Source organism: Cervus elaphus, chromosome 23, assembly GCF_910594005.1.
Source record: "Cervus elaphus chromosome 23, mCerEla1.1, whole genome shotgun sequence".
Classification (NCBI taxonomy): Eukaryota; Metazoa; Chordata; class Mammalia; order Artiodactyla; family Cervidae; genus Cervus; species Cervus elaphus.
The window spans coordinates 1,845,099-1,869,652 of record NC_057837.1 but is presented as its reverse complement, the minus strand read 5'-3'; the positions used below and the strand labels follow the sequence as shown (position 1 = coordinate 1,869,652).

The 24,554-nt window shown below is 41.3% G+C and overlaps 1 protein-coding gene across 2 annotated transcripts in view; it reads right to left on the bottom strand.

Annotated features, from left to right (window-relative positions):
• Nucleotides 1-24,554, bottom strand: part of PLCB1 (phospholipase C beta 1) — an 854,892-nt gene that overhangs the window by 107,198 nt on the left and 723,140 nt on the right. For both annotated transcript variants that reach the window (XM_043883527.1, XM_043883528.1), the window contains exon 27: nt 23,039-23,219. In XM_043883527.1, the coding sequence (XP_043739462.1) occupies nt 23,039-23,219 (181 nt within the window). The remainder of the gene's footprint in view (nt 1-23,038; nt 23,220-24,554) is intronic.

The following is a 24,554-nucleotide window of genomic DNA, read 5'->3' as shown; positions in this document are numbered from 1 at the left end:
TATTTGTCGAATGCCTACTTAATACCTGGCATTATTCTAGAAACTCTGAGCTATGCATTGGCTTTCTAGATCCTGCTACTTGAAGTGTGGGACAGGATTCATCAGCATTGGCATTGCCAGAGAATGCAACAAAAAAATGTAAGTTCTCAGCCCCTATGACTTTGGATTAAATAAAGATCTGCATTTTAATAACATTCCCAGGAGATTCATGTGCACGTTATTGAAGACAACGGAAACAGTGTAGAAACCGTTATGGACTGAATGTTGTGTCCCTCCCAAATACTAATAAATATATTGAAATCCTGACCCTCAGTGTAAGAGATGGGAACTTTAGGTGATTATGAGCCTTCATGAGTGGGATTAGTGCCCATAATTATAAAGCACCCCAAGAGCTCCCATACCCCTTCCACCACATAAGGACACAGAATAAAGCTCTCTATGAACCAGGAACTGGGCTCTCTCCAAACACTAAATCTACTGGAATCTTAATGTTGGATTTCTCAGCCTTCATAACTGTGAAAAATAAATGCTTGTTGTTTAAGCCACCCAGGCTCTAAGGCACCCTTTCAAATTCCCTCTTCTCTGTCTCAAAAGAGCTGTGAAACTTTATCTTCATTGTCTTCATTACCCCAAACTCAGCTTCCTCACCTCTGAGACAGGGATAATGCTTTCCTCCTTGGGTGGTCATGAAAGCTGGAGACAGACATGCGACTCCAATGCACCACGTCACAGGTTTGTGGCCTGGTTTCCTTACCCCGCCTTCCCTGAGAAAGGGGGCTCCCCACGTATTGCTTCTCACCTTCCCCCTCCTGCAGGAGGACCACCATTTCACTTTCTTCTCTCAAACTTTTTCAGATTGGACACATTCTTTCCTTTTGCTTAAAAACACATCTCTATTTTCTTATTCTCCAGAGCACTCAACTTTTGTTCCATCTTTGACTTTCCTTCTCTTTCTGTGCCTAAAATGGAAGACCAGCAACTGCTTCCACAACTGTAATGTCCCACCCTACACCCTTCAACCCCACCATCTTGTTTCCACACCAACCATTGGCATTTACCTGATTTTGCGTTAAGATTACAAAAACTCTTTTGCTACTGAACTCATTGGCCAAGTCTCAGTAGTGAACTTTTTATTATTCTAGAGATCCACAAGTTTTTTTAGTTCACAGTACCCTTAAGATCTCAGTAATTTTTTCATGGCACCAATAAGAAACAAAGGAACAGTTCCATTTATTTATCAAAAGATTAGGTTCAAATAACTTAATAGAAGTGCTTTGAACAGATTCCAATAGATGCTGCTCTGCTTCTTTTGAAAATGCAAAACATCCCACAATTCCCTTGTGAGTTCAACATGGTATCTCATGGTGCCATGGCACACGGTTTGGGAATCACGACTTTATCTTCTTGATAGTATGTCAGCTGCCAACCACTCTCATAAGAAACTCTCTTCCCTTCATTTACAGGATCTTTAACATTTCCCACATCAGTCTTCTCTGACTCTTTTAAATGCTTCAGTACATTTCTGTGTCAACGACCTTTGAGCATCTCTAGCTGAGGACAGCTCCCCAGCATCTCAACATCTCTCATAGAAGACAAGTCATCGTATTTTCCCATTAGGTATCATCACTCAGCTTAAAAAGTGTACATTACATTTGATTGACCCCTTGAGTGATTTCCTCATCTAGTGAGTCATGGGAATTTGTTCATTTATCTCATCATCATGGACCTCTTAGCCTTGTGTTCACAATACTCTGTGCAGATTTACATTAATCCTGCCTGGACTTGGCAAGCATTCCCTTCTTGCCTTCAGTCTCTTCTGAATTTTTCTACTCCATATCAAATTGCATTTTTCATATGTCCCAGAGCCTTAACTGGCTATCTAACCTCAAATATGTTATGTGTTGTTGCTGTTCAGTTGCTTAGTAGCATTTGACTCTTTGTGATCCCATGGACTGCAGCAGGACAGCCTTCCCTGACCTCCACCATCTCCCAGAGCTTGCTCAAACTCATATCCATTTTTGGATGGATGCCATCCAACCATCTCATCCTCTGTAATCCCCATCTCCTCCTGCTTCAATCTTTCTCAGCATCAGGGTCTTTTTAAGGACTTGGCTCTTCGCATCAGGTGGCCAGAGTATTGGAGCTTCAGCTTCAGCATCAGTCTTTCCAATGAATATTCAGGATTGATTTTTTTAGAATTTATAAGTTTGATCTCCTTGTAGTCAAAGGGACTCTCAAGAGTCCTCTCCAACACCACAGTTCAAAGCAACAATTTTTCGGTGTTTAGCTTTAAGGTCCAACTCTCACATCCATACATGACTACTGGAAAAACCCTAGTTTTACTAGACGGAACTTTGTTGGCAATGTAATGTCTCTGCTTTTTAATATGCGGTCCAGGTTTGTTACAGCTTTTCTTCCAAAGAGCAAATATTTTTTAATTTCGTGGCTGCAGCCATGTTTGCATTGATTTTGGGGCCCCCCCCCCCCCCGCCCCGCAAAAGTCTGTCACTGTTTCCATTGTTTCCACATCTATTAGACATGAAGAGATGGGACGAGATGCTATGATCTGTTTTTTGAATGTTGGGTTTTAAGCCAGCCTTTTCACTCTCCTCTTTCACCTTCATAAGAGGTTCCTTAGTTCCTCTTCGCTTTCTGCCATAAGGGTGGTGTCATCTGCATATCTGAGGTTATTGATATTTCTCCCAGTAATCTTGGTTCCAGTTTGTGTTTCACACAGCTCGGCATTTCACATGGTGTACTCTGCACAGAAAGCATCACTATGAACAAAGCTAGTGGAGGTGATGGAAGAATTCCAGTTGAGCTATTTCAAATCCTAAAAGATGATGCTGTGAAAGTGCTGCACTCAATATGCCAGCAAATTTGGAAAACTCAGCAGTGGCCACAGGACTGGAAAAGGTCAGTGTTCATTCCAATCCCAAAAAAAGGCAATGCCAAAGAATGTTCAAACTACCACACAATTGCACTCATCTCACACACTAGTAAAGTAATGCTCAAAATTCTCCAAGGCCAGGCTTCAGCAATACTTGACCTGTGAACTTCCAGATGTTCAAGCTGGTTTTAGAAAAAGCAGAGGCACCAGAGATCAAATTGCCAATATCTGCTGGATCATCAAAAAACCAAGAGAGTTCCAGAAAAACATCTATTTCTGCTTTATGGACTATGCCAAAGCCTTTGACTGTGTGGATCACAATAAACTGTGGAAAATTCTGAAAGAGATGGGAATACCAGACCACCTGACCTGCCTCTGGAGAAACCTGTATGCAGGTCAGGAAGCAACAGTTAGAACTGGACATGGAAGAACAGACTGGTTCCAAATAGGAAAAGGAGTATGTCAAGGCTGTCTATTGTCACCCTGCTTATTTAACTTATATGCAGAGTACATCATGAGAAATGCTGGGCTGGAGGAAGTACAAACTGGAATAAAGATTGCTGGGAGAAATATCAATAACTTCAGATATGCAGATGACACCACCCTTATGGCAGAAAGTGAAGAAGAACTAAAGTACCTCTTGATGAAAGTGAAAGAGGAGAGTGAAAAAGTTGGCTTAAAGCTCAACATTCAGAAAACTAAGATCATGGCATCTGGTCCCATCACTTCATGGCAAATAGATGGGGAAACAGTGGCTGACTTTATTTTTCTGGGCTCCAAAATCACTGCAGATGGTGATTGCAGCCATGAAATTAAAAGACACTTACTCCTTGGAAGGAAAGTTATGACCAACCTAGACAGCATATTAAAAAGCAGAGACATTACTTTGTCAACAAAGGTCCATCTATTCAAGGCTATGGTTTTTCCAGTAGTCATGTATAGATGTGACAGTTGGACTATAAAGAAAGCTGAATGCCGAAGAATTGATGCTTTTGAACTGTGGTGTTAGTGAAGGCTCTTGAGAGTCCCTTGGACTGCAAGGATATCCAACCAGTCCATCCTAAAGGAGCTCAGTCCTGGGTGTTCATTGGAAGGACTGATGTTGAAGCTGAAACTCCAACACTTTGGCCATCTGATACAAAGAGCTGACTCATTGGAAAAGACGCTGATGCTGGGAAAGATTGAGGGCAGGAGGAGAAGGAGACGACAGAGGATGAGATGGTTGGATGGCATCACTGACTCAATGGACATGGCTTTGGGTAGACTCCGGCAGTTGGTGATGGACAGGGAGGCCTGGCGTGCTGCAGCTCACGGGGTCACAGGGAGTCGGACACAACTGAGCGACGGAATGGAACTGAACTGAACTGTTCATGGGGTTCTCAAGGCACAAATACTGAAGTGATTTGCTATTCCCTTCTCCAGTGGACCACATTTTGTCAGAACTCTCCACCATGACCTGTCCATCTTGGGTGGCCCTACACAGCACGGCTCATAGTTTCATTGAGTTAGACAAGGCTGCGGTCCATGTGATCAGTTTGGTTAGTTTTCTGTCATTGTGGTTTTGATTCTGTTTGCCCTCTGATAGATGAGGGCAAAACACTTGTGGAAGCTTCCTGGTGGGAGGGACTGACTGCAAAACTGGGTCTTCCTCTGGTGGGCATGGCCATGCTCAGTATATCTTTAATCCAATTTTCTGCTGATGGATGGGGCTGTGTTCTCTTTCTGTTATGCTCCAGCTCTAAATTTCCTCTCCTGATTAACATCCAGCATATTCAATAAGCTAAGCAGTATTTTATTCTCAGACTGTCTGGGTACACACCTGCTTCTATACTTCTTCTGATGGTATTTTACCACCTGGATGTTATTACCATTTGAATGAGAGATAGCACAGATGTAAGACATTCCCATGGTTGCAGAAAGTTCCACTGGACTGTGCTGCTTAACTTCTGATAAGGAAGTGGGCACCAGCCAACATCTCCCCTTGTCTATGCCTCTCTTTCTTTTTCAACTAGCCACTGGTAATCCTCCCTTTCAATTGCCAGACAATTTCAGTTCTTGGCCCTCCACTGGATTTTTCGATATCACTTATACATATTTGCCTTTGTGTGTACATATATTATTATTGCTCTCAAAACGGATGCCACTAATGCATCCTTTCTTATTAATTTTTTTGAACACCAGGCTCTATACATAGGCCCCCCAAAATTACTATTAAGTTTAAAAGCATATTGACCCTGAACTTATCCAGTCCTGTGGCCACTGCTGAGTTTTCCACATTTGCTGGCATATTGAGTGCAGCACTTTCACAGCATCATCTTTTAGAATTTGAAATAGTTCAACTGGAATTTCATCACCACCACAGCTTTGTTCGTACTGATGCTTCCTAAGGTCCACTTGGCTTTGCATTCTAGGATGTGTGGCTCTAGGTGAGTGATCACACCATTGTGATTATCTGGGTCATGAAGATCTTTTTTGTATAGTTCTTCTGTGTATTCTTGCCACCTCTTCTTATTATCTTTTGCTTCTTTTAGGTCCATAACATTTCTATCCTTTATTGTGTCCAACTTTGTATGAAATGATCCCTTGGTATCTATAATTTTCTTGACAAGATCTCTAGTCTTTCCCATTTTACTGTTTTCCTCTATTTTGTTGCACTGATCACTGAGGAAGGCTTTCTTATCTCTCTTTGCTATCCTTTGGAACTCTGCATTCATATGGGTTTATCTTTTATTTTCTCCTTAGCCTTTTGCTTCTCTTCTTTTCACAGCTATTTGTAAGGCCTCCTGAGACAGCCAGTTTGCTTTTTTGCATTTCTTTTCCATGGGGATGGTCTTGATCACTGCCTCCTGTACAATGTCACAAACCTCCATCCATAGTTCTTCAGGCACTCTATCAGATCTAATCCCTTGAATCTATTTCTCACTTCCACTGTATAATCATAAGGGATTTGATTTAGGTCATACCTGAATGGTAGAGTGGTTTTCCCTACTTTCTTCAATTTAAATCTGAATTTGGCAATAAGGAGTTCACGATCTGAGCCAGAGTCAGCTCCTGGTCTTGTTTTGCTGACTGTAGAGAGCTTCTCCATCTTTGGCTGCAAAGAATATAATCAATCTGATTTCGGTATTGACCATCTGGTGATATCCATGTGTAGAGTCTTCTCTTGTGTTGCTGGAAGAGGGTATTTGCTATGATCAGTGTGTTTTCTTGTCAAAACTCTGTTAGCCTTTGCACTGCTTCATTCTGTACTCTAAGGCCAAATTTGCCTGTTACTCCAGGTGCTTCCTGACTTCCTTCTTTTGCATTCTAGTCCCCTATAATGAAAAGGACATCTTTTTGGGGTGTTAGTTCTAGAAGGTCTTGTAGGTCTTCATGCTGCTGCTGCTGCTAAGTCATTTCAGTCGTGTCCAACTCTGTGCGAGCCCATAGACGGCTGCCCACCAGGCTCCCCCATCCCTAGGATTCTCCAGGCAAGAACATTGGAGTGGGTTGCCATTTCCTTCTCCAATGCATGAAAGTGAAAAGTGAAAGTGAAGTGGCTCAGTCGTGTCCCACTCTTCGCGACCCCATGGACTGCAGCCCACCAGGCTCCTCCGTCCATGGGATTTTCCAGGCAAGAGTACTGGAGTGGGTTGCCACTGCCTTCTCTGTGTAGGTCTTCATAGAACTGTTCAAATTCAGATTCTTCAGCATTTCTGGTTGGGGCATAGACTTGGATTACTGTGATATTGAATGCTTTGCCTTGGAAATGAATAGAGATCATTCTGTCATTTTTGAGATTGCATCTAAGTACTGCATTTCAGACTCTTTTGTTGACTATGATGGCTATTCAATTTCTTCTAAGATATTCTTGCCCACAGTAGTAGACATAATGGTCATCTGTATTAAATTCACCCATTCCAGTCCATTTTAGTTCCCTGATTGCTAAAATGTCAACGTTCACTCTTGCATTTTCCTGTTTGACCACTTCCAATTTGCCTTGATTCATGGACCTAACATTCCAGATTCCTATGCAATATTGCTCTTTACAGCATTATACCTTGTTTCTATCACCAGTCACATTCACAACTGGGTGCTGTTTTTGCTTTGGCCCCATCTCTTCATTCTTTCTGGAGTTATTTCTCCACTGATCTCCAGTAATATATTGGGCACCTACTGACCTAGGGAGTTCATCTTTCAGTGTCCTATCTTTTTGCCTTTTCATACTGTTCATGGGGTTCTCAAGGCAAGAATACTGAAGTGGTTTGCCATTCCCTTCTCCAGTGGACCACATTTTGTCAGAACTCTCCACCATAACCCATCCATCTTGGGTGGTCCTACATGCTATGGCTCATAGTTTCATTGAGTTAGACAAGGCTGTGGAGCACATGATCAGATTGGTTAGTTTTCTGTGATTGTGGTTTTCAGTCTGTCTTTCCCAAAGAAAGGCAATGCCAAAGATTATTCAAACTACCGCACAACTGCACTCATCTCACACACTAGAAAATTAATGCTCAAAATTCTCCAGGCCAGGCTTCAGCAGTACATGATCTGTGAACTTCCAGATGTTCAAGCTGAATTTAGAAAAGGCAGAGGCACCAGAGATCAAATTGCCAACATCTGTTGGATCATTGAAAAAGCAAGAGAGTTCCAGAAAAAACATTTATTTCTGCTTTATTTACTATGCCAAAGACTTTGACTGTGTGTATCACAACAAACTGTGAAAAACTCTTAACAAAATGGGAATATCAGAACACCTGACCTGTCTCTTGAGAAATCTGTATGCATGTCAGGAAGCAACAGTTAGAACTGGACATGGAAGAACAGACTGGTTCCAAATAGGAAAAGGAGTATGTCAAGGCTGTATATTGTCACCCTGCTTATTTAACTTATATGCAGAGTACATCATGAGAAACACTGGGCTGGATGAAGCACAGGCTGGAATAAAGATTGCTGGGAGAAATATCAATAACTTCAGATATGCAGATGACACCACCCTTATGGCAGAATGTGAAGAAGAACTAAAGAGCCTCTTGATGAAAGTGAAAGAGGACAGTGAAAAAGTTGGATTAAAGCTTAACATTCAGAAAACTAAGATCATGGCATCTGGTCCCATCACTTCATGGCAAATAGATGGGGAAACAGTGGAAACAATGACAAACTTTATTTTTGAGCTCCAAAATCACTGCAGATGGTCACTGTAGCCATGAAATTAAAAGGTGCTTGATCCTTGGAAGAAAAGTTAGGACCAACCTAGACAGCATATTAAAAAACAGAGACATTACTTTGTCAACAAAAGTCCGTCTACTCAAGGCTATGGTTTTTCCAGTGGTCATGTATGAATGTAAGAGTTGGACTACAAAGAAAGCTGAGCACTGAAGAATTGATGCTTTTGAACTGTGGTGTTGGAGAAGACTCTTGAGAGTCCCTTGGAATGCAAGGAGATCCAACCAGTCCATCCTAGAGGAAATCAGTCCTGAATATTCAGTGGAAGGACTGATGCTGAGGCTGAAACTCTAATACTTTGGCCACCTGATGCAAAGAACTGACTCATTTGAAAAGACCCTGATGCTGGGAAAGATTTTAGGCAGGAGGAGAAGGGGATGACAGAGAATGAAATTATTGGATGGCATCGCTGACTCTATGGACATGAGTTTGAGTAAACTCTGGGAATTTGTGATGAACAGGGAGGTCTGGTGTGCTGCAGTCCACGGGGTCTCAAAGAGTCAGACATGACTGAGCGACTGAACTGAACTGTACTGACCCTGACCTTGGTGATAGTTCTGGTGCATGCTATAGTTCATGTCCAAGCTATGGTCTGTCTTATTGAAAATACTTTTAAAACTACATAATTTTGATATTTAATAAGCTAAGCTTTGTTCCTTTAGGAACAAATGCCTTACTGTGAAATCCTGGCTTTTTTTTTTTTAATGTGGCTTTTGTATGCAACTAATGAAAACAGTATTTCCCTAGCATCCCAAAAATGTGTTTTAAAAAGGATAATATCTATGTTTAATATGACAAATGTCCTTCCACTCTGCTCAGTTCCCCTGTGTCTCCCCAATGCTCCCATACTGCAGATTCTTCCCTGTAATATTCTGCCTTTTCTAGGTATCTTTAAAAACTCTTACTATAATTCTGCCCTTATAGCATTTACTGTTTTCATTTAAACTTCTTCTACTTAAATTCCAGGAGGCAGAGTGATTAATATTATAAATTTGTTAATAATACTGCTTTTCCAGTAGTCATGCATGGATGTGAGAGTTGGACTATAAACAAAGCTGAGTACTGAAGAAATGATACTTTTGAACTGTTGTGTTGGAGAAGACTCTTGAGAGTCCTTTGGACTGCGAGGAGATCAAACCAGTCAATCCTAAAGGAAATACATCCTGAATATTCATTGGAAGGACTGATGCTGAAGCTGAAACTCCAATACTTTGGCCACCTGATGCAAACAGCCAACTCATTAGAAAAGGCCCTGATGCTGGGGAAGACTGAAGGTGGGAGAAGAAGGGGACGACAGAGGATGAAATGGTTGGATGGCATCACTGACTCAATGGCTGTGAGTCTAAGCAAGCTCCAGGAGTTGGTGAAAGACAGGGAGGCCTGGCGTGCTGCAGTCCATGGGGTCACAAAGATTCAGACATGACTAAGTGACTCAACAACTACAACACTGTCGGACTCACATTAAACTCGCAATGAGATTACATCTATGCATATATTTTCTGCTAAGGGAAAGCCTGTGTGCTGCTTTGGAAAGGAATAATACTAATATCTAGGCTTCCCTGGTGGCTCAGCAGTAAAGAATCCACCTGTAATGCAGGAGAGGCAAGTTAGTTCCCTGGGTCAGGAAGACCCTCTGGAGAGGGAAGGGCAACCCACTCCAGTATTCTTGCAGGGAAATCCCATGAAGAGAGGAGCCTGGAGGGCTACAGTCCATGGGGCCACAAAATATTGGGCATGACTGAGTGACTAAACAACAGCAAGAATAATACTATTATACAGAGAAAAGCAGAAGATTGAGAGGCAGATAGGCAGACAGACATAGAAAGAGTTGTGAGTGATGTCTGGCAATTGTCTGTCCACTCCTTCCCTTAACCCTTGTGAATGGTCAATCCTTTCTCACATGACCTACTCCGTGTAATTTTATAGTATATACTCATCTTGTCCAAGTCCCATAGAGGTTTCCAACACTTGCAACCGAGAGAATCTTGACAAAAATAAATACATAAAAATTTCACCTCTTAAACCCTAAATAAGATGAAGGAATCTCTGGGTATTGGGCCTAGGATTTCTATTGCATGAGGCATGAAAACTCAACCCAGAAGGATTTTTCACACAATAATTGAAGTGCTTTTTAACTAACCTAAGGGAACCCTCATTTCAATGTATTTTTAAGCTGACAGGCTCTACTCAAAGAGCCGTTACATCATATATTAGTCACAAAACTCACTAAAGATAGAAAAGAACCAAAGATCAGTTTAGAATTCCTAGGGGAGAAAAATCAGGAGTACATACTAAACTGAAATGTAGTAAATAACATTTAATTTTAACTTTTAATATGATTTTTTTTCTGACCCAAAGGAATAGACACATTTAAATTATTTTGCTTATTTATTTACCACTCATGACAACTCTCCTAGTTAAATATTCCAAACCTTCTAAGGAATGAAAAAGAAAAGCCCTGGGGAATATAATTTCATGTTATTCTCAGCTCCATGCTGAATTTCACTTTGTTTAGTCACTTGAGGGTGAAAGAATGGTTTCCAAGGAGAATAATAATTCCTTAACTCTAACTTGAAAAAGATTAAAAAAAAAAGTATGTGGACAGAAATTGCCATGTTTGGAAACTCTTCTAAGAAGGATAATTTGGGGAAGTGGGCAAAGAACCAACTATAGAATGTTCATGATTGCATTCAGTTGTGTCCAGCTCTTTGTGGCCCATGGACTGCAGCCCACCAGGTTCCTCTGTCCATGGAATTTAACACAAGAATACTTGAGCAGCTTGCCATTTCCTACTCCAGGGTTTTGTTTTTTTTTTTTTTTTCCAACTCAGGGATCGAACCCACATCTCTTGTGTCTCTTGCATCACAGGTGGATTCTTTACCACTGCACCATCTAGGAAGCCCAATAGAATGTTCATCCTTCAGGTAAACTCATTTCCCTTCTCCTTCCACTCACAGCTGGAAGAGAGAGCACCTACTCTTGCTTTTTTAGAAACTTTTTATTTTATATTGGAGCATAGCTGTCTAACAATGTTGTGATAGCTTCAGGCGCAAGGCAGACTGATCCAGCCATACATACACATGTATCTATTCTCCCCCAAACTACCTTTCTGACCAGGCCGCCGCATAACGCTGAGCAGACCTCCCTAGAGAGCACTTTCTTTTGTGCTAGTCAAAGCATCTATTCTGAGCTCTCACCATAATTTTTTTTTCTTCTATGAAGAATTAATTTATGTTGCTTCTAAACTAAGTAACAATCTATGTATTAAACACGTTATTTATAATTTAAAAGCAAGGGGAATGTTTATACTGGGATGTAAACTGGCTTTTAAAATTGAGAAATATTCATTTATTCATTCCACCCATATTTTCTGAGCACCTATGATGTGCTGGATACTGTGTGATACTCCAACTAGGAGCTGGCAGACAAGGCCTGTCCAGGTGGAGCTCATTTTACCCACCAGTTCCCTTCTCTTCTCCAAAGGAGGAGAAAGACTTGGACTAAATGATTGCATCTAGATCATTTCTGAGGCAGCCTGTCATACCTATGAAATTAATTTCATTTTACATTCCCATAGCTAAACAGAATTTGGAGCTGCTTATTTGAATCTAAAGGTTTAAAGAATCCTTGAAATTTTCTTTTTTACTTGCTGGGCAAAGCACAAAATGAACATGAAAATCTGACCACAACTCCTAATCAATGTCAATAAGTTGGCCTAATGAATCTATAACATTTAAAATTATTTTTCACTTTTGAAATATACCAAAGTAAATGTCAGTTTCCTAGCTTTATGGGAAATGTAAATGGGTCAATGTAGCATACTCCCTTGAATGATATTTCTGGTATTCTTTTATAAGGCTATCAACTGGAAATGTTTTGATGCATGAGACAGGGTGCTCAGGGCTGGTGCACTGGGATGACCCAGAGAGATGGGATGGGGAGGGAGGTGGGAGGGGGGTTCAGGATGGGGAACACATGTAAACCCATGGCTGATTCGTGTCAATGTATGGCAAAAACCACTACAATACTGTAAAGTAATTAGCCTCCAACTAAAATAAATAAATTAAAAAAAATTTTTCTAAAGAAAGAAAAAAAAAATCAAGAAATTTGGTAAACAAAACTCTGAACAAAGTTGAGGTGTTTTATCACCATAGATGATGATTGTGTTTTGCTGTCTTAACTCTTGAGCCTTGTTTCCTCATCAGTAAAATATGGCATCTAAATGATCTCTAAGATTTCTTTGATAAATTATAAAATTATGTTACTCTATCATTATAAATATTTTTTTTAGAATTCAATGATGATTTTAAAATGCCCTAAAATAATAAAAGTAGATATTTATGGCCATGAAATATTTATTTTAATGATAAAGGGAATTTTTATTTTATTTTATGATAAAAAATTCATTAAAAATAATTCATCAGTTCAATTCAGTCACTCAGTCGTGTCCGCAGCACATGAGGCCTCCCTGTCCATCACCAACTCCCAGAGTTTACTCAAACTCATGTCCATCGAGTCAGTGATGCCATCCAGCCATCTCATCCTCTGTCATCCCCTTCTCCTCCTGCCCCCAATCCCGCCCAGCACCAGAGTCTTTTCCAATGAGTCAACTCTTCGCATGAGGTGGCCAAAGTATTAGAGTTTCAGCTTCAGCATCAGTCCTTCCAATGAACACCCAGGACTGATCTCCTTTAGTATGAACAGGTTGGATCTCCTTGCAGTCCAAGGGACTCTCAAGAGTCTTCTCCAACACCACAGTTCAAAAGCATCAATTCCTTGGTGTTCAGCTTTCTTGACAGTCCAACTCTCACATCCATACATGACCACTGGAAAAACCATAGCCTTGACTAGACGGACCTTTGTTGACTATGCCAAAGCCTTTGACTGTGTGGATCACAATAAACTGTGGAAAATTCTGAAACAGATGGGAATATCAGACCACCTGACCTGCCTCTTGAGAAACCTGTATGCAGGTCAGGAAGCAACAGTTAGAACTGGACATGGAACAACAGACTGGTTCCAAATAGGAAAAGGAGTACGTCAAGGCTGTATATTGTCACCCTGCTTGTTTAACTTATATGCAGAGTACATCATGAGAAACGTTGGGCTGGAAGAAGCACAAGCTGGAATCAAGATTGCTGGGAGAAATATCAATAACCTCAGATATGCAGATGACACCACCCTTATGGCAGAAAGTGAAGAGGAACTAAAAAGCCTCTTGATGAAGATGAAAGAGGAGAGTGAAAAAGTTGGCTTAAAGCTCAACATTCAGAAAACTAAGATCATGGCATCTGGTCCCATCACTTCATGGGAAATAGATAGGGAAACAGTGGAAACAGTGTCAGACTTTATTTTTTTGGGCTCCAAAATCACTGCAGATGGTGATGGCAGCATGAAATTAAAAGATGCTTACTCCATGGAAGGAAAGTTATGACCAACCTAGATAGTATATTAAAAAGCAGAGATATTCATATATGGCTTTAAGTAAAAATTTATAACAAGCAAAGATTTATCCCTTTGTAATTATAAAAGACTAATGAACTTACTTGTAAGAGTTTTGAAAAGTTGGTGATACAACTATTTTTGATTTAATTGAAAGAAAAAGATTGCCTAGGATCAAATCAGTTGAAATCATAACATCTGGTTAAACCAACTGGAAACAAAAATCCAAACCACCAAAATTTTAGGATAAGGCTTCACAATTCTGAAAGATGTCAAGACTATTTAATCTAAAATAAATGAAATAAACAAGCATTGCTTATCAGTCAGATATGGGAAAACAGCAATAACCTTTCAAACTGGAGATTTTCAAATAATTAGCAAAGAAGACATGCCTAAAAGAGGCATGACTTGTCCTATGGATCATAACTGAACTAATGCAATAAATCAAGGGCTTAATATTTCAATGTGTGTATTCAGTCACTCAGTTGTGTCCGACTCTGTGACCCCCATGGACTGTAGCCTGCCAGGCTCCTCTGTCTGCGGAATTTTCCAGGCAAGAATACTGGAGCGGGTTGCCATTTCCTACTCTAGGACATCGTCCCGATCCAGGGGTTGAATCCATGTCTCTGGCATCTTCTACATTATCAGGAGAATTCTTTAACATTGCACTGCCTGGGAAGCCCTTAATATTTCAGTAGTCCATTTGAAAGCTAGACCCAGAAGATCTGCCCATGAAGATAAACAGCACAGCACGTCAGCTCCTCTTTTCCTTAACGCAAAATACATCATTTCAAACATCTCTCACTTACCAGATGGAGTGCAATGAGTCTTGTAATTCCAGAGGGCACAAACTAAATTATCAGACTTGTGGATTCTCTTTTTGGAATTATCCTTTAAGCAAAATTTATTCTGTTCTCTAAGCTCCTTTAAGTTGGTGCAAGATAAGACTATTATTTTCTTTGCCTTGGGGATGGGTTCTGTTTACTGACTCTTTTCCCTTCATCTTACCTAAATAACTATCAATTAACACAAAAAATACACTAAGACATACTGTGCACACACACACACACACACACACACAACAACAGCAACTACATTTGCTTGTTGCTTTAAACTGAAATCCCTAATTACCATTTTAATAGACATGAGAGTTGAATTATCTCTGCAGTCTATAGAAGTCAGAGGGGAACTTAACCAGCATTCTTGTACAAACTCTTTCTTTTAGAAACAAGGATACAGACACTTAAAATGGTGAAATGATTTAGCTCAAGCTGCATAACTAAAAATGGAAGCCATGTCTTCTCACTGTAAATCTTGTGCAAATTGTCCCTTGATAAAAAATGGTGACTATGTTCTAGGTACAGTGTTAAGTTTTCCGTGGATTATTTTATTCAATCTCACATCCAAACTATGAGGGCTATGTGTTGACTTTTGCAAAGAAAAATGGCCCTAATTCTCCACCATTCCGTGCATTCACTCTTTGCCATGACTTGCAGGTCCCCTGAAAGAGATACAGTCTATTTCCCTACCCCTTGTATCTGGGCAAACCTTACGACTTGCTTGGAGGAAGACGTTATAAGACCTGTCAAGAACTTGCCCTGTTCTGCTTGCTCTCAATTAGAATCCTTTCCAACTTCCATACAGACAAGCCCAGGTTAGCCTTGCTGGATGATGAGAGATGTGTGTCAGTCACCTGCCTGGACCAGCTGACAGTCAGCCATACTTCAGGAGCAGAGCCTCTAGGTAACTGGCGACTGAACCACAGACACATGAATGAGCTCAGCCAAGACTAGAAGATCCTTCCAGAAAAGTCAAGTTCAAATTGCTACACAAAGAAACACAGGCTAAATAAATAGCTGTTGTTTTAAGTTTTGAGGTGTTTGTTATGCAACAAAGCTAACAAATACGGATAGGCATACTACTAGAAGGTTTGTCTGTCTTTGCAACTGTGCTCTTAACCATGGTGAGCCCCTGAGGGTAGGGACTACGTTTAGGCTGAGGCCACGGGAATCCCCCCACCAGTATAAGAGCCGTGGTAGGCCTTCAGTAACTATAGCTTATATGATTATATAAGCATATTTTACACTCTCTAATTTGCCCAGCCTCCCAAAATAGTAAATTAAAAGACATAGCATAGACTCTGTAGATCAAAAGAATAAGATAGTCCAACAGAAAAGTAGGTAATGGACATAAATTGTTTGTAGAAAAAAGAAATACAAATGGGCAATTCACACATGGAAATATGTTCATTTTAATCATAATTAAATCAATAGAAATGACAATAAATATCATTTCTATATATTTACCCATATCTATCTATTGATCTGAGCTTCACAGGTGGCACTAGAGTTAAAGAAGCTGCTTGTCAATGCAGGAGACATAGAGACTCAGGTCCAACCCCTGGGTTGGGAAGATCCCTTGGAGGAGGGCACGGCAACCCACTCCAGTGTTCTTAGCACGCACTCACTCACTCACTCACTCACTCACTCAATCTATCTAATCTAGAACAACATCAGTTCAATGAGTTATGCAATGATGATCAGGAACACTGACAAATAAGAACACATTTTGACAAATATTTCATTCTTTATTTCACTACTAAAGCCTTTGATTTATTTGTCATTCCTGTTTTGGTAGAGAAAGTAAAGTTTTCAGGAAAGCTAGATCATCTATTTCTCAAGAAAAATGACCTACATTAAAGTCAGAATATTGGGAAGAAGACAGATCACACCACCACAACCACAGTAGATTAGTTACTTCCTGACACTGAAGTTACTTCTGGCACGTATAGAACCATAGACAGCAGAAAATTCAAGATTGGCTTCCAGAAAGGCTGCAGCAGCAAATAGCACTGATAGAAATAATCAAAAAAGAAGATGGTGAGCTCCCTCAGTCTGTAACAGGACATGAAAAATTTCAATACAAGTTTATATTTGAATTCAAGAATTCCTAGCCAATCCATGTATTGTAAAAAAAAAAAAAAAGGTGGGGGGTGCCTTTTACTAAAAGCAGTGATTTGTGCACATTATCTCATTATTTTTTCTTAGAGTTCAATAAAGTGAGGATTATTCTTATCTTCACTGGACAGAGGAGAAAACAGAAGTCCTGAGTGGTCACATAGCTACTCGGTGGGGGAGTGGTGACCAGAAACGATGACATTTGACTCCATACCCTCACTCATCACTGCTTACATCTTGATGGGCCGTTCCGTTAGCAGCTGGTCCATGTCCACCCGGAGCTTTCACTGTGAAACATAACTTTCATTCCCCAGAGTTGACAGGGAACTGGGGCACTCGGTGAACAATCAGCAGGTGCTACTGTGGGTTTGAGGCCCAAGACTGCTTGCCGATGGGACAGACTGGAGGGCACATGAGAATAATCCCAGCCACTGAGAGCCACGTGAAGGAAGGAGAAAGGAACGGCTGGGAACACGTGGGAGACAGAGCATGAGAAAGAGGAGGCAAGGCAGGGAGGAAAGCAAACTAAGCCTCTGCAGAGGGTGGAGAGAAGGGTGCTGGGAGAGGGGATGCCCTGAAAGGGAGAAGGAGGAGGGGAGACGGAACAGAGGGTGGAGAGAAGAGTGCTGGGAGACGGGATGCCCTGAAAGGGAGGAAGAGGAGGGGAGACGGAACAGAGGGTGGAGAGAAGGGTGCTGGGAGAGGGGATGCCCTGAAAGGGAGGAAGAGGAGGGGAGACGGAACAGAGGGTGGAGAGAAGGGTGCTGGGAGAGGGGATGCCCTGAAAGGGAGGAAGAGGAGGGGAGACGGAACAGAGGGTGGAGAGAAGGGTGCTGGGAGAGGGGATGCCCTGAAAGGGAGGAAGAGGAGGGGAGACGGAACAGAGGGTGGAGAGAAGGGTGCTGGGAGAGGGGATGCCCTGAAAGGGAGAAGGAGGAGGGGAGACGGAGCAGGGGGGCTAACCCCATGGCAGCTGAGAAGCCACCCCAAGGAAGTCACCGTAAAGCCTATTCTCCTTGAGCTGTGGGTGTTGTGCCTTGAATGTTGATGCTGGGGCTGATTCTGAGAGTAATCAAGAGCCCTCAGAGGGACCCCCTAAGAATTTCTATTACTTACCAAAATCACATGTAAAATTAAGACCTTACCCTAATGGTATCAGGGTCCGCTTACGGCAGCTGATGAAAAACAGGTAGGTGAGAGCAGACTCCTCAAACATAAGAGTTCTTTCCTGGAACACAGAGCCTTGACTGGGCTCCACAAACCCCCAAGATATTTATGAAGAGTTTTCAGGGAGTGCAAACACTTCAATGGGGTCAGGGAACTGACATTTGTATTTTCACTTACGCCCAACTGAAAGTGTTTGCTTCTATTGTGAACACAGGCAGGAAATCACAGAGGGGATTTCCATAGGATCTGTCCCCTTTATGACCAAGAGATAACCATTCAGCTTGATGGTCAAGGTGTGAGGAGTAGAGACATATTTTCTATCTCAACCAAGAACCTTATGCTTATTCTAAAGTGTGTTTTGAGCAAAGGCTCTAAAACCTGTTTCTGTAACTTTAATGTATAACCAGTCACCTGGGCTTCTTATCAAAATGCAAATTGTGATTTAGCGGGCCTGGGGTGGGACCTGAGACTCTGCACTTCTAACAGACTGGCTTCAGGTGATTTGGGGATCGCGCTGTGAGTAATTAGGCTACAGAGCTGTTTGGACATAGAATTTTAAGGCTAATGATTCTTATTTGGACAGTAGAACAAGTCCTTTGAAGCTACAGAGTATATCAAGCCTGGTGTGCCTCCTACGATAACATTAACAGTCACCTCAAAAATATTCTTTTGGTGTTTATCAATTTTTATGGTTACGCAAATTGTCCCCACACCTATGTCTCTGTATCAGTTTGCTGATATCTCTGTGGTTTCATTTCTCACATGGTATCATGACTGGAGTACACGTTCCCTGCGTGTGTGCTGATTATGCCTTTCTCATCTGTATCTCCAGTGTCTATCAGAGGGTTTGGCAGATATTAAGTTGTAATGAACATTTGGCAGGGACTTTATAGATGATGTGGTTTCTTTCTCAATCCTTGAACTGTGGGTTTACATTTGCATTTAATTCCCAAAGCAATTTTAGGAGATAAAATATCTTCCGCTTAATTTTCCTCATCACCCAAATACTCCTTTTTACCTGCGGCCTACTTGCTTTTTAATTACACTTCCATTTGTCTCATTTAGCCTAAAAGGCCATTTTTAATTCAGAACCACAACCAAAGATAGGATTGACACTTCCAGGTGTCTTTCAATCAAAAGACTTCCTGGTAGAACAATTTCTAGTTATTACAAATGGGGTTGATAGACAGTTCTGATCCACATGTCAGCTAAAGACATGTCATATAAAAGGAGGACGACCTGAAATGGCTTTAAAATAAACTCTGTGTTGTTCTAAATCCAAGATGTTTGGATCTTAGCCTTCTTAATAAGGGCCCATACAAGTGTGTCCGAAGTCACTGGGGCATTCTCTAACCCCAGATCCACAATCACAGTGGTGACAGAGGTAGCATTTCAAGTAGGTTCCATACATTTGGCCTGAAAGGGCAGACTGGCTTGGACATGTGCATTTGTTTTTCTGAAAACCCTTTAAAGCTTTCACTATGGACTCGCTCATACCTTCCTGGGGAGAAGGGGGCGGAAGCACATGTTCTGGGATTGTCACCTGCACTGGGAGTTTCACCATCTCTCCTGCTCCAGTGGCCTTTCCAGTGAATTTTCCCACCTATAAGTTCAGCTTGGTCTTCTCTAGTTCTCTGCCAACTTCCTCCTTCAGGGGAAAGTCTGTTCCGCAGCTTTCTATGCCCCATCTGGTGGTATCTGATGTGGTATCAACATTCACATATAATTACCCCTGGGACTTTGAGCTTGTGTAGCTGTTTCTTGGGATTTCTGCACCTCATTTCTGAAACTCAAGTCTCCTGGTCCCCAGGAGGCCTTTCTGGAATGTTCAGGTTTCTGTTTGCATTCACACCCCTAATTCTTATTTCAGGAATCTGCTATGAATCCTGGGATTCCCTCTTATTCCACCATACCTCTTCTGAATAACCATGTTTCTTTCCTTGGGTAATGGATCCTGCTGTGGACTGGTGCTCTGAGGAAACGCCAAATGATTACGCCTGGATTGCTTAGTCTTTGTGGTTCAAAAGCTAACTACTTTAGCTTATCGTGGAAACTTGGGAAAGTCACTACATTTCTCTTAAGTTTTTAATCTGCAAAATGGGCTGACAATAGTACCAGCTGGTAGTGTTGTGAAGACTAAATTGGATAATTTCTGTAAATGATTTAGCACAGCATATGGTCCCATGGGGAGTGTTCAATACACAGTTGCTACTTTAATTTTTATGATTGTTATTATTTCTGGAGTCCTAGATCTGGGGGACTGAGAAGACCAATTGTAGTAGGCTGTAGCTCCCAAAGCTATTCTCTCCTGTTAAAATTCACTTGTACTTTCTCAGGTCTGGCCAGGCAATCTCTAGCTTATAGGAAACCTGACCTCTACCCCTGTAATTTCTCTGCTTGATCTTATTTCAATAGTTCAAAAATAAGGCAGCATGTGGAGCTTTGAAAAGTAAATCCTTGAGCCCAACATTTAGGTTTAGAGCAGTGGGTCTCAAAAGGAGGGCCTGGGACCAGAAGCGTCAGCATTGCCAGCCCCATACTAGGCTTGCCGAATTGACAATTCAGCGTAGGGTCCAACAATCTGTGATTTAACCACCCTCCAGGTGATTCTGATGCCTGCTTGGGTTGACACTAACTGACCAAGTGGAATCTGATTTTTGACAAGCTCCTCTTGTGATTTTGACCTGCTCTTTCACATACTATCATTGCAAGCCAGACCGGTTCTAGAACAAAAGCATTACCCTGAACCATCTAATACACAGTCGTGACTAAACCATCCACTGTTTGCCACCTAGCAGCAGAGAAAGCTTCAGAATTCTCTTATATGGAGAGGCCTCCAGCAATGAAATGAACAAATCATATAAACACCTCTTAGAATCCATTTACCCTAGGTACACTAATTTCTATTACGCTTACTCATTTATTTTTGGCATAAACTTATTTTCAAGGCTACTTTATTGCTTGATTCATTTAATGTATCTGTCACCAAACACTTATCATGTCCCTATTATGTGTCAAGCCCTCAACAACAATGAAATGCAAGTTGGTGCAGTCACTATGGAAAACTGTCTGGCAGTTGCTCAAAAAAGTAAAAGTAGACTTGCCATGAGATCCAGCAATGCCACTCCTGGGCATATATCTGGACAAAACTATAACTCCAAAAAAATACATGCATCCATGTGTTCATAGACAATGGCTACTGGCTACTGGGGCTGCTCAGATGGCGTGGTGGTAAAGAATCAGCCTGCCAATGCAGGAGACACAGAGATGTGGGCTCAATCCCTGGGTCAGGAAGACCCATGGAGTAGGAACTCCAATATTCTTGCCTGGAAAATTCCACGGGCAGAGGAGTCTGGTGGGCTATAGTCCAGGGGGTCGCAGAGAGTTGGACACAATTGAACACGGCACAGCAGCAGCATATTGGCTCTTGACAGCGGCCAAGACAGGGAGGCAACCTCAACGCCCCTCTGCAGACGAGCGGATGAAGAGGATGTGGTATGCAGACACAACGGAATGTTACTCGGCCACAGAAGTGAATTAATGCCATTTGCATAGATAAACATTATCGTACTAAATGAAGTTAAGACAGAGAAAGACAAATACCATATGATATCACTTACATATGGAATCTAAAATATGACACAAATGAACCTATCTAGGAAACAGACTCACAGATGCAGAGAACAGACTTGTGTTTGCCAAGAAGAGGTGGGAGAGGGACAGATTGTGAGTTTAGGACTGGTAGATGCAAAGTATTATGTAGACGATGGATAAGCAACAAAGTCCTACTGTATAGCACAGGAAACTATATTTAATATCCTGTGATAGGCCATAATGGAAAAGAATTTTAAAAACATGTATGTATATATATAATTGATGCTTTTGAACTGTGGTGTTGGAGAAGACTCTTGAGAGTCCTTTGGACTGCAAGGAGATCAAACCATTCAATCCTAAAGGAAATCAGTCCTGAATATTCATTGGAAGGATTGATGTTGAAGCTCCAATACTTTCGCCACCTGATGTGCAGAACTGACTCATTTGAAAAGACCCTGATGCTGGGAAACATTGAAGGTAGGAGGAGAAGGGGATGACAGAGGATGAGATGGTTAAATGGCATCACCGACTCAATGGACATGAGTTTGAGCAAGCTCTGGGAGTTGGTGATGGATAGGAAAGCCTGGCGTGCTGCAGTCCGTGGGGTCGCAAAGGGTTGAACATGACTGAGCAACTGGACTGAACCAAACTGATATATAATGGAATCACTTTGCTGTACAGCAGAAATTAATACAACATCATAAACCAACTATATTTCACTAAAGGGCTTCCCTGGTGGCTCAGATGGTAAAGAATCTGCCCACAATGCTGGAGGCCCAGGTTCTGTCCCTGGGTTGAGAAGATCCCCTGCAGAAGGGAATGGCAACCCACTCCACAGTTCTTGTCCATTATTCCATGGACAGAGGAGCCCAGCAGGCTACAGTCCACGGGGTTGCAAAGAGTCGGACACGACTGAGCAACTAACACTTTCACTTTCATTTTTTTTTAGTTAAAAAAAAATGGGAGTGTCACAATTACTGAGAAAATGTTTTGGAGGACAAAACTGATCATTCATGGAAATGATGGCATTTCCTTTCATAGGGAGCCTCAGAAACTGAGTGGACAACATTCCATGCTGGCCACTTAAATACTGTCTTTTCTAAATTAGGAGAGTGGATTGTATAAATTTTTCTGCTCTCTTTGTACCACTGCAAAGCTACACTACTGCATAAAAACTGAACATTTGCAGTATGTTCTTAATTTTCTTAAATATAAGTGTTTTCCAATTCCTTGTAAGATTTTCAAGATATACCCCCAAATGTTTATAGCCGAAAAATGAATTAGTGAAAATATAAATAAAATATAGCCTCATTGGAGAATAGAGGGGAGTTCAGAAAAGATGCTGGAATAGTGGAATCTATAAAATATTAGTATGGTGGATGCTATTTTGCTCACGTAATTTCCATTTCTAAGAAATGATAACTTTGTTGCTTTTTAAAATCCAGCTCCTGAGTTTTGTATCATGCTTTTATGGGTTAAATCACATGTTAAAATATGGATCTGAGAAACACATCTTACATCTCTCTATAACCTGGCAACAAAATAAGATTATTCAATTAGGAAGCAAAATGAAAGTGCCAGCCAAACTTGCTGCTGCCTCCTGTTACATTATCCAAGAACATCAAACATGTATACCTATGGCCAATTCATGTATGGCCAAAACCATCACAATATTGTAAAGTAACTATCCCTTCAATTAAAATAGGTAAATTAATTTTAACAATATTCTTTATAGAAAAAAAGGTCTGAGTATAGACACAGAAATCACATTTTTCAGGCTTACCAGTTTAATGTGTTCTCGCTTCTGGTATTTTTCGCTATAATACTGCTCTTGTCGAAGATTAAGCAGCTGCTGCTGTTGTTTATCCTTCAGATCTACTAACTTTTGGGTCATTTCGGCATCCAGGGCAGCAAGGTCTTGCTCAATTGTTGAAGAGACATGGTCAGGGCTGCTGGGTTCTGATCTGCAGAGACAAAGAGCTTGGCTCACAAAACATGCAGTTCAGAGCAAGGCAGACAGAGGGCTGCTCAACAAAGTCCTTCCTAGAGAGAGGAATGTGTTTGGAAATAAACAGTCAATAAACCACTTGAGACAGAGGCTGATACCCCAAGGACAAGCTTAGCAACAGAGGGTCTCCAAACATGGAAAGTGGATGAAATCTGTGTTGCTCTACAAAGAGGTAGGGGCTGAAAAGGAAAGCCAGGTAGCTAGGGTTTCTCATGGTGCTGCTGAAGAGGATAAACCTCCTTGGGGAAAAACAATGTCTAATAAGGACTTTTTGAGGCTTTCAATTTTTTTAACATAGAATGTATAACACAATTCCCAACTTCATCTCTTCTATGCATTTCCTATACATTTCTCCCATACACTCAGCATTGATAATGCTGTAGGGGAAGTTAAAAAGGTGCTGAATTTTGCTTCCAGATGATGCAGATTGACAGCAGAGAGCCTATGCAGACGGTATGGCAACACTCCCACCTGACATGTTCTGTTTCTTGACATCTCTTAATAGCAAAGATTTGTCATTAACATAGTTTTCTCTGGGAGCTGAACCAACTTCATTGATATCTCTACCCAAAATGGCACTTTGGTTCCAAGAGAAAGGAGGATGAATTGAGTTCATTATAATATATTTATCAAGAGCTCACTCTGTGGAAGGGGAGTTCCTTTGAGTTATTCATAGAGAATTACACAGATATTTAGAAGTTTAGGACTAATGTTGAAACAAAACAAAGCAATTCTCACTAACTTATTATTGTGCCAAAGTATACAGTGTGGTTCCTTCAAATTTTGTGCTCTTACTTCTTTAGGTCAAATAGAAAGAGAGGCAGTGTTGGAAACAGTGCTAAGAGCAGGTCTCTTCTTTTCATTTACATAGAAACCTCTGCAGGAAGAACCACCCAGAACATCAGATTTCTGTCTCTGCTTTGTGACCGAGCAGAAGAGGTTTCTCGATTCAGCTGGTACTAACTCCTCTTGCTTTCTCTTTGAATTAGGCCAACACAATAGTGCCATATGGGGAAGCAGTTGGTAGAAGCTAGTGTTAAGATCCTAATTTGTCAAATAAGGCATTCAGAATTCCCTCAAAGATCTAAACATCAGCATTGCATGGCAACACCGAAGTGGCCCTCTATTCTGCACGAATACAAGTCTACTCATCAGCATCAGAGTGCAGGAGTGTTGGTGGGTGACCTCCGTCTTGGCACGAACATGGGATACATTTGTCATCTTCTGTAGCAGGAAGTTGGTGCAGCCAGAACAGAAAGGTGATGCTTGAATGAGTGACAGCCACCCCAGC